Source organism: Cynocephalus volans, chromosome 12, assembly GCF_027409185.1.
Source record: "Cynocephalus volans isolate mCynVol1 chromosome 12, mCynVol1.pri, whole genome shotgun sequence".
In the NCBI taxonomy this organism is placed as follows: domain Eukaryota; kingdom Metazoa; phylum Chordata; class Mammalia; order Dermoptera; family Cynocephalidae; genus Cynocephalus; species Cynocephalus volans.
In genome coordinates, this window is record NC_084471.1 from 49,428,687 (window position 1) to 49,444,601 (window position 15,915).

The window sequence follows — 15,915 nt, forward strand, 5'->3', positions numbered from 1 at the left end:
AAGAGAAGACAAGTTTGTTTAACATGGCACGTGTTTTTCCTAACTAGCCAGTGCCAAGAAAGAGTTATACAGGTACTTACTATTTATAACCCATGGCCACATCCACAAAATACTTTCTTCTCTGTCGATAGACATTGTCCTTAAATCCCTTAAACAGAAAAGAGATTAAGTTATTTAATAAAGTGCCCAAAAAATTAGCCACAGAAAGCCTAAAAGAAAATCACTGTGGTGTTCATTGTGTTCAATTCAAAAGCAGATCTTATCCTCTGAAGACCATCTTGATAATACAGACAGAAGCAAATTGTGTTTACAGTAAAACCTCATTAAATTTGTGCTGTACTAATTAGAATGTGTGGGAATTCATGCTAAAGTTTACCTTTCCACAAAGTAAGCAAAATAGCTAGATTAAGCACATTGATATTTTGAACAATATCTTTTGGTTTTCAAGTATCATTTACATGTAATTGATCTTAATCACAAGTTAATCTTATCCTGTTCACTACAACAGGAACTTTCACTTGGTTATTCAGTAAGTTAACCTAATTTTAATTGCTTCGTGTAAATAACTAATAAATGTAATATTTATTAAAAATTCTTTCATTCAGAATAATCATCCAATCCCCAAATTAGTATGAATTAAAGAGGTTTTGCTGTGTTTTATGACTACAGCCATGCAAAATTGATTATAACGGATCGTGCACAGGGTAGCAGCTTAGCTCCATTCCATTCTGAGATCCTGTAATTCTAATTAGTCTTCGCTAACTTCAAGATTTTTACCTGTCATCATCCACTTGGGAAATTAACCATCATGTCTGTCATTTTTCAGTCAGGTGGAATCTTTCTGAGAGGACTTCCTGGTTTATTCAAGAATCTCCCCTCTTGTCAACAGACTTTTCATTTTCCTTTCCTTCAGGTACTTTCAGACAATCAATTCTTTCCAGGGCTGTTTCTTTAAGCTACTGGAAGCCCAGAAGGAATTGTTTCAATTTAACTTCTTGCCTCTACAACCCCCACAACCCTGGAGGATAACCAGGAAGCAGTGGCCACTGAACATGGAAGCTGGTGAAGTCAAGCCAGTGGGATCATGGGGTTTGAGAGTAAGAGATCAGAGATGAGGCCCAGAAAGGCTCGACTACCTCTGCTGAACCTAAGACATTTCTGCAAGGTGGGCTGTTCAAGAGAAACCGCGAACTCACTAGAAAATCACCCCATTCTCTGGTCTGGCTAAAAGAGAACAGGCCTCAAGGCCAGAAAACCTTACAGGACAGTCTGCTGGACAGAAACAAATAACTTCCATTGCCAATGACCTTTCTTTCAGGAATAAGAGTTAATAGTGGGGGAGGTGGGGAGGGAATGCCCTAAGATCACCCTAATACCCTGCAGAAATGAAGTATCCTTGGCCCAGAAGCTAGCACTTTCTTTCTTGTGCTATGAATTGGGAGTTTTCAAACTGGGGTTCAGAGGCAGGCTTTAGAAGCACCAAAATGTCTATATACAAAATTTTTTGACCATAGTTACCGCATTCACAAATGGGCCTGTGACCTAAAAGAGGGTCTCCTGCTGTAGAGGGTAGATAAGGTCATGTTAGAAACTACGTGTTTCAACGCTCACTAGTAAAAGCAGACTACCTGGGAAGGTACAACTGAAGAATTCTGAGCACCTTTATTATTCAAAAAGAAAGCAGGCCATGACAAAAAGAAAAGTGTCCTGTGAAAAGCACAGCATCTGTTCCGTGGTTCCTGCCAGACTGGACACCATGGTAACCGCACTGCAATCTGCTGGGCTTCCTGAAGAATCTCAACTGTCTCTCCTCAGCAAACACCTGCACCTTTATCAGAGACGCAAGAGAGTGATTTACTCATCATGCCTCATTAGCCTAGTGTGGCGGTGATTACACAAATGTTGTGGGCGATCCAGAGCTTCCTGGATTGAATCATGGACTGGCAAAGTAAAACAGGGAAGCTAGCTAAACTAGCAATTACAGGAACACAGAATTCCTTGGCCATCTATTCGGAACTGAAGATCCAGCTTGAACCCTAAAGTGAACAGCTAAATTTACCTTGACACTCATGCAGCTATCCCAAATAACTCAACGTTGGTAGAGTATTAGAATCACCCATGGAGCTCTAACTATTCTAAACCTGGCCACGCTGTAAGAGGTTCTGACTTCAGATCTCTGGAGTGAGGTCTTAGCATCAGTATTTTTTTAATTCCTCATAGATGATTTGAATGGAAAGCCAGGGCTGAGAATCACTAAGCTAGGACATTAGTTTTCAAATGTTAGAACTCATCAGAATCTCCTGCAGATCCCTTTCAGTGCAGATTCCTGGGTCCATCCCTGAATGTTCTGATTCAGCAGACTTTAGATGAGCCTGAAGATACTGCATTTTAATAAGCACTTTATGAGTGAACCTTGAACCACACTTTGAAAGAGTCTCCGAGTCTAGATCCTGGCTACTCAAAACATGGTCCCCAGACCCTCCAGTGTAAGCCTCAGCTGGAAGCTCAGTAAAAATGTAGGATCTCAAGCCCAACAGAATCACTCTCTGCATTTTTAAAAGACCTCCCAGGTGATTTGTTTTTCCATTAAAGTTTGAGAGGGACTGACCTAGATACTGAACCCTTCCTAAGGAGCCTCAGCAAACTGACTCATATTCCAAGCCCCTTCCAAACTATCCTATTGTAAGGGTTCCTGTGTCTTTCTCAGGACTGGAATTATTCCCAGGCATAAAAAGTGCTTAAACAACTTTTTCCGTTCTCATCAAATAATAACTTACAAAATCACCAATTTACCAATATCAAATTTTGCATAATGAACATTTTATGAACTTATAAAAGAAATATATGTGGTAAAAAAAAAAAAAATGACAAGAGGTAGGGGATTGCTAAGTACTTGCAATTATTTCAAGAGGCTGCACAGAAAGTAAGAGAACATTTTATAAGATGGGTATAATTAGGAGTAATGGCATAAAAGTAAGCAAAAGAAAATTTACACTTGGTATTGGAACAAACTTTTTCACAGCAAGGTCAGTGTTTCCTGTGGTTGTTCCATTAAAATGGTTGAGCTTCATTTCTCCACTTCTCCAGGTTGAGTAACTATCAAACTAGACTAAGGGGAGCATTTGGAAATATGAGGTTATTGAAAAATCCTTTAGTGTCCTGGCATTGATCTGGATGATTTAATACAGCATCTCCATTACAGGAATTAAGCATTTACTTCTGCCAAAATGCCTTCCAGTTGTTTTATTAACTAGGCTTTTCAAACACCCCTTTGAGGTCAATAAGAATTTTATTTCCACTTTTTGCATAAAGAACTTGAGGTGCAGAGGTAGAGGGACTTGGCCAAGGTCATTCTGCAAGTTAACAGCTGGTGTCTGTGCAGTCCTAGTATTACTAATCTCTTAAATCAAGCTTCTATGTTAATTCTGACTCTTCTGGGGGTTGGGAGGGGAAGACAACAAATGGTTGATTATTAAAGGCACTTTTGAATATTTTTCTAATGTTCAGGAGCCTTACATATGAATCATTATGAAATATTCTGAAATTTTAGGCTATTCTGGCAAATATAACACACTGTGTCTTTGAATTAATTCAGCTTTTTAAAAATAATGCAATTATATTAGGTCTAGTTAACCATTTCTTTGAATGGTATATTTGAATTGGTTTGACTCGGTATATTATGCCAAATGACTGGTTTGACTGAAAATTTTCCTACTGTTGAAGTTGTCATAGTTTCCTTTAAAATAATGGTTCTCAAATTTAAGTGTGGATTTATTAAAACAAGCACCCAGTTGATGCTCATGCTGCTGATCTCGGGACCACAGAAAGCCACTGCATAGAATCATACTACCAGATTTCCAGATTTCCTCCATTTAAATAGAATGAATATCTATAAACTATCACCCTCGGATCACAAAGCCTTCCTGTAAGCATGACCTATCTTTGGTTTTACCCTTTTATCTGCCCACTCTTAGACAAGGGGCACTAGGGGGGAAAAAAAGTGCCTGCAATGAATAGCTGTATTAACTGTACTTTATTCTGACCATAAAGAAGTTCCAGGTTTCCTGTGTTAAATAAAAACTGAGGTAAAGGGGGTTGGGGGAGAATAATGGGAAATGCTTACCTGGGCATCATATTTCTTTAAAGGTAGTCATTTTTATTGGCCTAGCGGAGAGAATGGTGGTAGATAGATTCAGGGTAGATGTGGGAAAAGATACATCTTCCATCACAGCCTTATTCTAAAATCCTCTGCCTTTCCATTGAGACTGAAGTCAACCACATTACTTTACTCCTAACTACCTCTGGTCAAGAAAAATAGCAAGTAGAATTTTATTCTCTCACTGTGCACCATAATGCCTAGTCCTCCCTAGTTTCCCAAAAGTGTGATCAATTTCAGTTCATCGTTTTTCCAAGGGTCACCATCTGCAAGTATATTTCAGACTGTCTAATTCCACAGAAATATTCTCTAAGGTTTAGAATACCCTCCTCTATCCAACCCTTTTAAAAATAAATGCTACATGAAAATGCCATCCTTCTAACCTGCTTCCAGCCAGCAAACACACATACACGGGGAAGCTTAATCATTAGAAAGTCTGCTCTGAGTTATGGGGAATAAATAATAAGTTGCTCTATGATAAAGCAGTACAGCACAGAACACAGCACAGCGCCTGGCATATGGGCAGAGTTGGAAGAGCGTGTGAAATGAATTTTACTGAACACTTACTGGGTGGTCGGCATCAAGCTCAGAACCATACATGAGAACTCTGTGAGAGCATTTGTCTAACTCAGAGATCTTCCGGGGGAACCAGGGTGCATCCTCTAGCTCTGTTGAAAACACAGTGTAGGTTCAAAAATATTAGCTCACAGATTGCATTTTCCCCTTGGCAACATTTGTCAGATTTCAAAAATCACCCAACAAGCTAAAACTGCCCTTGCCTTCCTCCTGTGTCCAAATGTTCTCCGGCGGATTCAGCGTCACAATTGTGGTTTGAAATTTCAGCAACTGAATGAGCTCATTGAATTCTGTTTTGCCACACTCACAGTCCACGAAGATTTCAACCTCAGAGCTGCTTCGACGGGATTTCCTGGATTCGATATGAACCATGTTGACATGTTTTTCCTGTGGAGACATAAGCATCCTCTCTAAATCACCTTCAGGGCACAATAAAAGAGATGCCACCACCTGTTCTTGTTCAACTCCTAAGCAGAATTTCTTGCACAACTCTTAAGCAACTCTTAAAGTGCTAAGTGCCCACAAAAGAGGAAAAGACAATCTGCCTTTTCTTGGATGAAAACGTGGTAATGTTTCCAACCATCATCTCTATTAATGAGAAAATATTCCTACCTCTTCGTATAGGTTGTTCTGTGTTATTAAAAAGGGGGGGCATTTAAGATATATAAAGGGTCCTATAAAATGTAGTATAATGATAAACATCATCATTTTCCAGAGTGGTCCACATCCCACTGGTAGCACATGGTTATTTGGGGGAAAATTTTGTTTATGATATTAACATACAGTCCCCAGATTTATATTATTATGTTTCTGAAAGACATAACTAAAACTCAAATCCCTGATTTTTATACTGATATAAAATTTCCTTTTAAAATAAACTAAAGTTAGCTGGCCAGTTGCTCAGTCGGTTAGAACACTGTGTTATAACACCAAAGTCAAAGGGTTTGGATCCCTGTACTGGCCAGCCACCAAAAAAATAAAATAAAATAAAACAATTTCAATGATAAAAACACAGCTGAGTTTTTATTTACACTTCTCAAATTGTATTTGCCAATATCTTCAAAATAAAATTGAAATGTAAATAAATAAATAATCTCTTTAATAAGTAAATAAGTAAATAGTACAAACGACAGGCAGAAATCGGGAAGGTGGTATGAAACGACTGCAGTTTGGAAAACACTGGCCAAACTGTAGCCCACATTGTAGGAAAAGAAAAGGGAACAAGAAAAGCAGGAAAGAAAGGATCTCTAAAGCAAAAGGAAAACAAACAACTTACGGTAAAATAAGGAGACAAAAGAAAGGTAAATAAATAAAATACACCCTAAACAGGACCACTTAGTAATTGCTGTCTTTTGACAACCTCCAGGCTAGCCTCATCCAAGGATAACTGCTGGATCACCCTGTGATGGATCTCAGAGGTCAAAATCTCCTTACAATAAGATGTGTGAGGAAGGACAGGAATTTAATACGTAAAAATCAGGGTTAATTTTCCCGTGATGATTCTTTCTTTCCCCTTAGTTAATTGAAGACTAAGTTCTCCTTTCCTCCCCAACCCACTCTCAAATAAGCAGATGCTTCCCCATTACTCCAGAGTGTACACTCTGATTATCAGCACTATTCTTCATACAATCCTGGGTGATCTCAGAATTTTCAGCATAGGAACAGGCTATAGGTAGTTTCCAGCATCCTCTCCTATGTAAAAAAACTCCTATAGTCCTGTGACCAGAAAACTAAATGTTCTATTTCAGTTTGTATTAATCTTTGCAATAAAGCCTTATTTTCTAAATTAGCTGATAATAAAAATAAAATTAATATTGTTTAAGGTTCAAGAGACTTCACATACATTGTGTCACTTTGGGCTTTTAATGTCCTTTGGTTGAATCAGAGTAGGTATTTTTAGACAAGGGAACTGAGGTCTAGATGGGTTTAAGTGCTTTAGCTCAGGACCCATGAATAGCTGATGGCAGAGTGAAAACTCAGGGCTGCTAACTTCTTCAGAAATTTTTCCACTTCACTCAGCTATCTAATTGAATTGGCCTGCCTTTGGGCACTGTATGGACACAGCCCTGTTGACATAATTGCGTGTAAAATATTACCCCAGATTTCTATTACCACTGTTTATGGTACCTGATCCTTTCTTCAAGGTCAAAAGGAAACAAGGAAATATTTTTCTAATCAGGCTGCTAATTTCATCTCTATGATCATCATAGAGGCATCATAATAATGCCTCATATCTGTACACATTACAAAGCACTTTCACTCATATTAGTTCGTCCCAACAACCCCATTAGGAATTATTATTTTACAAATGAAAAAAATGAACCTGGGAAGCAGCAAGTGATTAGCCAGACAGGTTAACACAAGTCTGAATCCCCGACCGAATTCCAGCTATCTTTCCACTGCACCAGCAGCCCAAGGCACCACGCAGAGCTACACTCCTTATCTTACAGCTCTAATCAACAGCCAGTGCCACAAACAAAATGCATTTGTCAGGGAGGGTGTTTGCTGAAAGGTAGAGGAGCCATCAGGCATACACTGGCAAGAAGGCAATAGCTTTTCTGGACTTGTCTAGCCTCAGCCCCACCCAGGCTCTTTGTTGAGGATTCAAATCACGGATTTGGGCCTGGGAAGATGCTACTGCATTTCTATAAAATAAGAGAAGAGCTAGCTCTACAATTTACATGTAAGGAGAATAACTCATCTTCACAAAGAGACACATTACATTCATGAAACAATGAGGCTTAGGGGAATACCAACTCCTGTACTCATGTATCTCACTTTATGCAATAAATGTGAGCTTAGGACATCTGCATGATTCAAATTTTAACAAATCAAATCAAGCTGCAGCCTCTTGATATTTAAAGATACCCTGTTTGGCTCCTTTTGTGTTTGCATCTTCAGTTGTGAGGCTCACATTTTTGAATTACTGAATTTCTCATCTGGCAACAGTCTGCAGAGTTCCTAATAGGCTAACTCTGAATTAATAAATCATAGTTCATGCGAATCTGCTTATCTTGTTGTTTGGCAAACAATCTCCTCTTTAAAGCCTCGTGAAGTTTGATTCCTTTGAATCTTTTAACACATTATTCAGAAATTGATTCAGTAATGTTTCATAGCAGATAACAGGTTTGTAACCGGGCACACAGTCACTTTTAAAGTTATGTAATGATATTGCACATTCACCTGAAACAGCCTCAGTGCTTTTACCAATCCACCGACTTCATTTTTCAAGGAGAATATGACTGCTGTCTTGCCACTTTCAGAAGAAGTTTCACTTTTGCTGCCTCCCTGGTTGCCATTCTTGCCTTCATTTTTGCCAGAGGTAGCTTTATTTAGCTTCAAGAATGTAAAAGCACACAAAACAATATTAAAGATTCCAAAATCCTCCATAATTAGAGTTTTTTCCCAAATATTCCATTCATATGCTGAAAGCCCCACCAATCGTACAAACTCAAGGTGAAGTTGTCACCTCACTCATAACTTTCAACCATAAATATTGGTCTAACTTACTCTGGGACACTATTTTCCAGTGCTCTAAGATATCATCTAGTGGTTGAAATTAAAGGGAAATCAGATTTGCTTCACTCTAATAGGAACAAAAATCCAACCATCATAAAGTATCAAATTTGAATAATTCCTGCCTTTCTTTCTAGTTTAGTTCAATTATATGAAACTATATTAATTACTAAACAGAATAAAAATGAGAGTAAATGTATATTTTTGAGAAAAATAATTTTAGTTTCTATTAAATCTTAAAAATAAAATATCCATTTCATTCTGAAATATGTCAGGACATGCCCAGAAATTGATAACCTTACTTTCTGCAATTAGATCCACACTGTCAATGTGAATTATCATTGTGAATCTACCTTCAGAAGTTCAGCACAGAGGAGTGTATTCAACTAAGGCCATCTGTGTCAGAAGATATCTGAAAAGTGGCTGTTAAAATTCAGCTGCAGGGCTGACCGCGTGGCGCCCGCGGGAGAGTGCGGCGCTGGGAGCGCAGTGGCGCTCCCGCCGCAGCAGGTTCTGATCCTACATAGGGATGGCCGGTGCGCTCACTGGCTGACCGTGGTGCGGACGACACCAAGCCAAGGGTTGCGATCCCCTTACTGGTCACAAAAAGGACCAAAAAAAAAAAAAAATTCAGCTGCAAATAAAAGTAAAAAAATAAGAAAGGAAGTAATAAAGAAAACTACCTAGGCAATCATTAGGAGCAAACAGTAGAATCTGAGAAACTGAAAGAGAGTAGCACTTTATCAGCCATTCAAAATCCTGTAATACATTATTAAACAATTATTAGTACTGTTGTCTAAAAATAAAAATGACAGATTCTAGTAACTCAGATCACATTGTAAGAAATGCATTAAAAAAGCTGGAAACTTTCATTTGACAGACAGTGCAAAATTATGATGATCTGTTTTGTGCTCTTTATACACAAATACAGAGATGGGCAAAGAGAGAACTATCTCCCAGGCAAATGAAGATATAATACAATTACACTGATCTATTACATCCTCATTAAACTGAGAAATGTACGTTTGATATGGAACCTACTGAACAGTGACTTCCCATAGTCTTTCTCTGATTTCTCTACTGGTTTTACTTTCACACATTAGTATTGCTTCACTCACTAGAGTCATAGATATAATGGAAATGGATATTTTATTATTTGTGACTTGAGAGAGAAAGTTTATGTAGTCATTGACCTTTGACAGTATGTTTAGTGATTAAAAGCTCCACCGTCTTAGTATGCTCAACATCTGCCTCCTTCTTGCCACATAACACACAGATCTCATATATTTAAGCAGCATTTTTTATATGAAAGGGTCTTACCTTAACCATAAGTCTGAGTTTTCTTTGTTTTCTTTCCATCAGTTCATTATGACTTCAAAATTCTTCAATGTAATATAGTTCATCCAAATACTCATGATATTTAATTGTTAGAAAATGTATTTACATTTTTACCTCATTTTTGCAAACTGCTTTAAATAGTTCTACAAAAGTTGCCATGTTTACTTTCAACATTTTTAGAGTGATCATATATCAGTACAATGTGACCCTCTGGCACATATTTGGAGCTACAATATTGAAACAGATTTTTCTATGATATAGACTGAACTGGAATTGGTTGATGAATTCTGATATGCAGTAGTTACATACCATTTAATATTTTTAGTGAGAAGGAACCTGAATACATTTTTATTTCACTGCCATTTTTATAAAACCCCATGACAATTACCTCAAATCAGGATCTAAAATCCTGCAAATATTGCTTTTTTATCATGTAAATATTTTAAACATAAAAACTATCTTAAATACTGAAACAAGATGTGTATTGCTTTCATCAATCCATCAATTAAACTGGAAAAAAAATAGAGTAATGAATAACACAAAAAAACTTTTGAAAGGAATCTGATTTTTCTCTTATTCCACTAACCTTTACCTCTAGCCAAGAATAGAAAATGATAGTTCTATGTTTAAAAATCAGGCTTCGTAGACTGAAGAAGATGTAGGAGGCAAAATGACTTTGCGAGAACCATAAAAATCTATTTAATTTCTTCTTCCTATTCCTCCTCATCATACATGGACTTTCAAAATTGTAAACACTTTTTTTGTGTGTGGATTTAAAGACACTGGTTCATACAACCTCTCACTCTTAATGTTCATGAGCATCTTAACTTTCTTCTTATAAACTTTGAGGACGGAAAGCTCAGCACACAGTGATCAGTACACCTGCTTTACTTTATGGAGAGAAGAGGAACACCGGAGGGAGACAGGAGAGAAGTGGAGTAGAACAGATGATAAAGGAGGAGGGGTTGAGGTGTGTGGCCTTACTCTACCCTAGCTGTCCGTACGGTGAAGATAAGACAATCGATACCCTAGAGTGCCAGGTACTCAGTACTCACTGTTGAGCTGCCAAGTAGCTGATGCTCTTCAGGCACCGCTGAATCCAAGGAAAGCCCTCTCCTTGCCCAGTATTTACTGGAAAACATCATCATTGCCGGCTGCATGGATCCTGGTGTAATTTTCCTTCTCTGCAGCAGGGGGAGCTAGAGAGTAGTAGCAACGCTGGCGGAGATCGAGAGACAAAGGGAATGTGATCAGCAGGCTGCTCGGGGCTCTGTCCAGAACACTGGTGCTGAAGAGCAATGCTAATCTTCCCCTCCCCGAGCTCGTTTATATGAGTGACTGGGGGCTGATGAAAGGCTGATTAGAAAGAAACTCATTTCTGGTTGCCGATGGCCACGGTCAGATTACAGACCTGAAGCCTGGGTTATCTCTGCTCATGGTGCGATGTGTTTCTTAAGTCAAGTAGCCGTCTGGGCGAGCGTGGTGGAGAACAATACATAAGGGGGTGTTATTTGTTCCAGAAAACATCTGTCCCCTGATGTTTGCTCTGATCTCTTAAGCCTGCTACTGGCAAGTTAATCTCATTCTTTAAGTAACTGTGAATTCAAAGCTTTTGTGCTTTCTTTCCAAAAGTAAGAAAATAACAAGAAAGATCAGTACTGCCGAATCCTTAAGCCATTTTCTGTTAAAAAGCTATTTCTGACCTGATGTGTTATGATTGCGTCTGTACGAATGAATGTATGTGTGTGCATGTATGCATGATGGTTTTCATAAAAGGCACTGCTTCCTGATCCTGCGATGTCTGTATGATACGAAGAGTGATGTTCAGGCAATTGCATTGCAAAGAAAATGTGAGGCTTTGATTTAGCCACATGCGGATATAGCTCAGACACTAACCCTGAACTCTTCCTCACTAAGTGGGAAATTTTAAAAAACTAAATGTCCATATAACAATCATTACTTTGATGTTTGATGGCTACTGAGTTTTTTCTCTCCACTTGTAACTAGATCAAATCCACCAATTTGACATGCATAAATCCATTGATATTCTTAATATTCAAACTTCAGAAAGTCATAAAATTCCCCATGCCACAGGAAAATATTACCAATCTCCTGAAGAATGGAAAGCTCTTGACAGAATGTGATTGTCTGACTTAAAAATTAAACAAAATCTGGGACTGGCACTGCTTGTCTATGTAGAAAAAAATATAAACATTTTTCAGAACAGGATTAGTGAACTGAAATTGACTGGATTTTAATTGTTTATGGGGTCTTGAGAGAACATAATCATTATTAGATTTAATTCCTGAAATACAATTTGGCTTGAATTTCCTCCAAAGATCAGCTCTGATCAACTAATAGAAAAGGCAAGTTTAAATAAGTTGATAGAAGCAATGATGATAATAATAGCTAATATTATTGAGTGCTCAGTATTGCCAATTTCCATTCTAAGCAGTTACTATGCACTTTTGTAAGTCAAAATGTGATTATTACAACAACATTTACAAGGCAGTCACCATTGTTTCCATTTTATAGATGGTGATGCTGAGGCACAGAGAGTTTAGGTAATTTGCCAAAGGTTCACACAAAGAGCACTCAAGGCAGGATTTAAATTCAGGCAGTATAGCTCCAAAGTCCATGATGTCAACCATTACACTGTACAGCCTCTTGAGTATTACAACAAGGGAAAATATGTTAACAAAAGTAGGTTCTACAGACCATACACAGATTATTCCATCTAGACCAGGGTTTTGGAAGATGTGTAATTCAACAAAGATTTGTTAAGTACTCACTTTGTGTTAGGCATTGAAACTTAATCCTAGGGACACAAAAATGAATGAGATACAGAGCCTACCCTCAAGAAGATCACAGTTTGGCTGAAAGAAATATACACACAAATAAATAAGTGAAACAAAATATATTAACTTCTCTACAGAAGACATCAAGAGCACAAGCGACAGTGTTTGATGTACCTTAGGGGAGTCGGGAGAGGCTCCCAGGAGGACTTGTCTGAGCTGAATCTTCAAAAGTGAGTTTGTATTTGTCAATTAGAAGGAAACAGGAAATAATAAGGAGATGATTCCAGGCAGAGTGAACAACATAACAAAATATACAGAGAATTGTTGTGGCTCAATGATGATGAAGTATTTATAGGTTTGGGGCAAATGATATGAGGCTGAAGAGGAAGGCAGGGTTCAGATTACGATAAACCTTAATGATGTGGTGTGGGCTTTGCACTTTATCACCTTATCCTATAGGTGAAGAGAACAATTGAAAGGGATTTATGAAAGGCAATCACACAAATATATTGGTATCTTAGAAAAGTAGCAGATTGGAAGAGAATTTCAAGACTGAAGGCAGAAACCAGCTAGGATTTGAAATAGTCTTGCAGGAGATGACAATCTAGGTTAAGGAAATAGCATCAAGGATGCAATGAAAATAACCAGAGATATGAAGGGATAAAATCCATAGGAAAACGTCCCCATTTGGATATGGAGCAGAAAAAAAAGGTATTAAAAGTCATATGTTTAAGATATTTATTTAAGATATTAAAGATTTACCTAATTATGCTCCCTCCAGAAACCCTATTAAAGCAACATAAAGGATTCCCTTTTCTTTCTAAGGCATACAAGAATAGCATAAATTGAAAAACAACAGTAACAAAAAGAAGCTTGAAAGGAGATGAGAGAGTGATCAAAGACTCTGTAGACGTGAGAGCTGAAACTTAATCTAACAATGAAGACCAAGAAGCAACTCAGTTTACTCTACAGAATCCCCTAAAGGCTCAAATAACTCTGGAATTGGGGGTAGTTAAAACTGAAAGAGTGGTTTAAAGTCTAAGAAGCAGTTTGACAATTTCCAAACTTACAACAAAATTACAGTAATCGAGACAGTGTGGTACTCTGTATTAGTCTGTTTCTGTTGTTTACAAAAGAATGCCTGAAACTGGGTAAATTATAAAGAAAACAAATTTATTCCTTACAGTTTCAGAATCTGGGAAGTCCACAGTCCAGGGAACACATCTGGTGAAGGTCTTTTCCTGGTGATGACTCTATAGCAACACAGAGTATCACATGGTGAAATGGCTGAGCACGAGAGAGGTAACCTGCTCACTTGCTCTCTTAAAAAGGCCATCAGAACCACTCCCATTAACACTCATTAAACCATCAACTTATTACTACATGAATGAATCAATCCGTTCACTGGAGAATTATCCTCACAATCTAACCACCTTCTAAGGGCCCCACCTTTCAATTACCATAATAGGATTTCCCATCCTTAATACTGTTACAGTAGGATTAATACACAAACATTTGGTGGGCACAATTCAACCCATAGCATACTGCATAAGTATAGACATATAGATAAATGAAGTAGAATTAAGAGTCCAGAAATAAACCCTTATAGTTATGGTCAATTGATTTTAAACAAAGGTGTCAAGACAATTCAATGGGGAAAGAATAATCTTTTTAGCAAATATTTCTGACACAACTTTGGATATCCACTTGCAAAACAATGAAGTTGGGCTCCTATCTCATATCACACAAAAAAAAGAATTCAAAATGGATCATAGACATAAATGTAAGAGCTAAAACTATAAAACTCTTAGAATAAAACATAGAAGTAAATCATTGTGACCTTGGACTAGATATGTTTCTTAGATATGACACCAAAAGTATAAGCACTCAAAGAAAAAAATGAATAAATAGAATTTAATCAAAATCAGGGGGCTGACCGGTTAGCTTAGTTGGTAGAGCATAATGCTGATATAAATAATACCAAGGTCCAGAATTTGATCCCTTGATCCCTGTACTGGCCAGCCACCAAAAAAAAATCCCAAAACTTGTGCTTCAGAGGATGCAATCAAGAGAATGAAAGACAACCCACAGTATGGGAGAAAAGTTTATAAATCATACATCTCATAAGAGACATTATCCAGAATAGGTAAAGAACTCTTACAACTCAACAATGAAAAAAGAAGTAGAACAACTTCTAAATAAGCAAAGGATTGGAATACACATTTCTCCAAAGAAGATAGTCAATAAGCACATGAAAAGATGCTCTACATTATCTGAAGATATCACTTCAGACCCACTAGGATGGCTAAAATAAAAAAGAGAGACAATAGCAGATGTTGATGAGAAACCAGAAAATTTTGATCCCTCATACATTGCTGGCGGTATTGTAAAATGGTGCAGACATTTTAGGAAACAGTTTGGTTGTCCCTCAAAATATGAAACATAATGTTTTATGATCCAGCAATTTTACACCTAGGTATATGTAAAATGGCACAGTCACTTTCAAAAAACATTTGGCAGTTCCTCAAAAACTTAAACATACATATCTGTACTCCCATGTTTACTGCAGCACAATTTACAATAGCCAAGATATGGAAACAACCTAAGGGTCCAACAACAAATGAATGGATTTTTTTAAATGTGGTTTATATACACAATGGAATATTATTCACCCATAAAAAAGAATGAAATCTTGTCATTAGTGGCAACATGGATGGACTTGGAGGTCATTAATATTAAGTGAAGTAATCCAGACATAGAAAGACAAATACCACATGATCTCATTCATAAGAGAAATCTAAAAAAAATAAATAAAAATAAAAATAAAAAGTTGATATTATAAAGACTGAGAGTAGAAAAGTGGTTATGAGAGACTGGGGAGGGGAAGGGGGATGGGAGAACAGGGAGAGGTTGGCCAGTGGATACAAAATTGTAATTCAATAGGAGAAATAAGTTCGGTGATCTATCACACAGTAGGGTAACTATGGTTAACAATTAAGGTTTCTATATTACTTAACAGCTACAGGAGAGACTTTTAAACGTTTTTGCCACAAAAAAATGATAAATGCATGAGGTGATGTACACAAAAAAATGATAAATGCAAGAGGTGAATGAGCACAGACCTGTGACCCAGTGGCCCAGCCCACAGGGGGAATTATGCTGCCCCTGTGGTAGTGCATCTGGGGGTGGGAGGTACATGCACAGCCCACGCAGCTGATTTGATCTGGGAGAGACACACGTGGAATCCCCAGGGAGTGCAGAAACTCAGGATACCCAAATAGAGTAAGGAAGAAAATGTCCAACTACCACCAACCCATCTCCCAACTGGGGAAAGCAAGGACCCAGGAGGAGCCTCTGCCTATAGGAAAGAGAAAAGAGAAACCCCACCCAGGGTCACCCATTCAAATTAAGGAGCTCCAGTATGCCCCAGTGCACCCATCAGGGTTGTGAGAAACTAGTCAGAAGGCCAACAAGCCCATCCATGGTCACCCACCCCAGCCAGAGTGACAGAGCGCCCAGGAACTTCTCCCA

The 15,915-nt window shown here is 37.9% G+C and overlaps 1 protein-coding gene across 1 annotated transcript in view; it reads right to left on the minus strand.

Moving 5' to 3' along the window:
• TPH2 (tryptophan hydroxylase 2) overlaps positions 1-10,746 on the minus strand; it is a 102,521-nt gene extending 91,775 nt beyond the window's left edge. The window contains exons 1-5 of the mRNA XM_063075761.1: positions 10,642-10,746; positions 7,916-8,068; positions 4,936-5,119; positions 4,724-4,824; positions 81-148 (exon numbers count right to left, since the gene is read on the minus strand). Coding sequence (XP_062931831.1) covers positions 81-148; positions 4,724-4,824; positions 4,936-5,119; positions 7,916-8,068; positions 10,642-10,746 — 611 coding nt within the window. The remainder of the gene's footprint in view (positions 1-80; positions 149-4,723; positions 4,825-4,935; positions 5,120-7,915; positions 8,069-10,641) is intronic.
• Between the last annotated feature and the right edge of the window lie 5,169 nt (positions 10,747-15,915).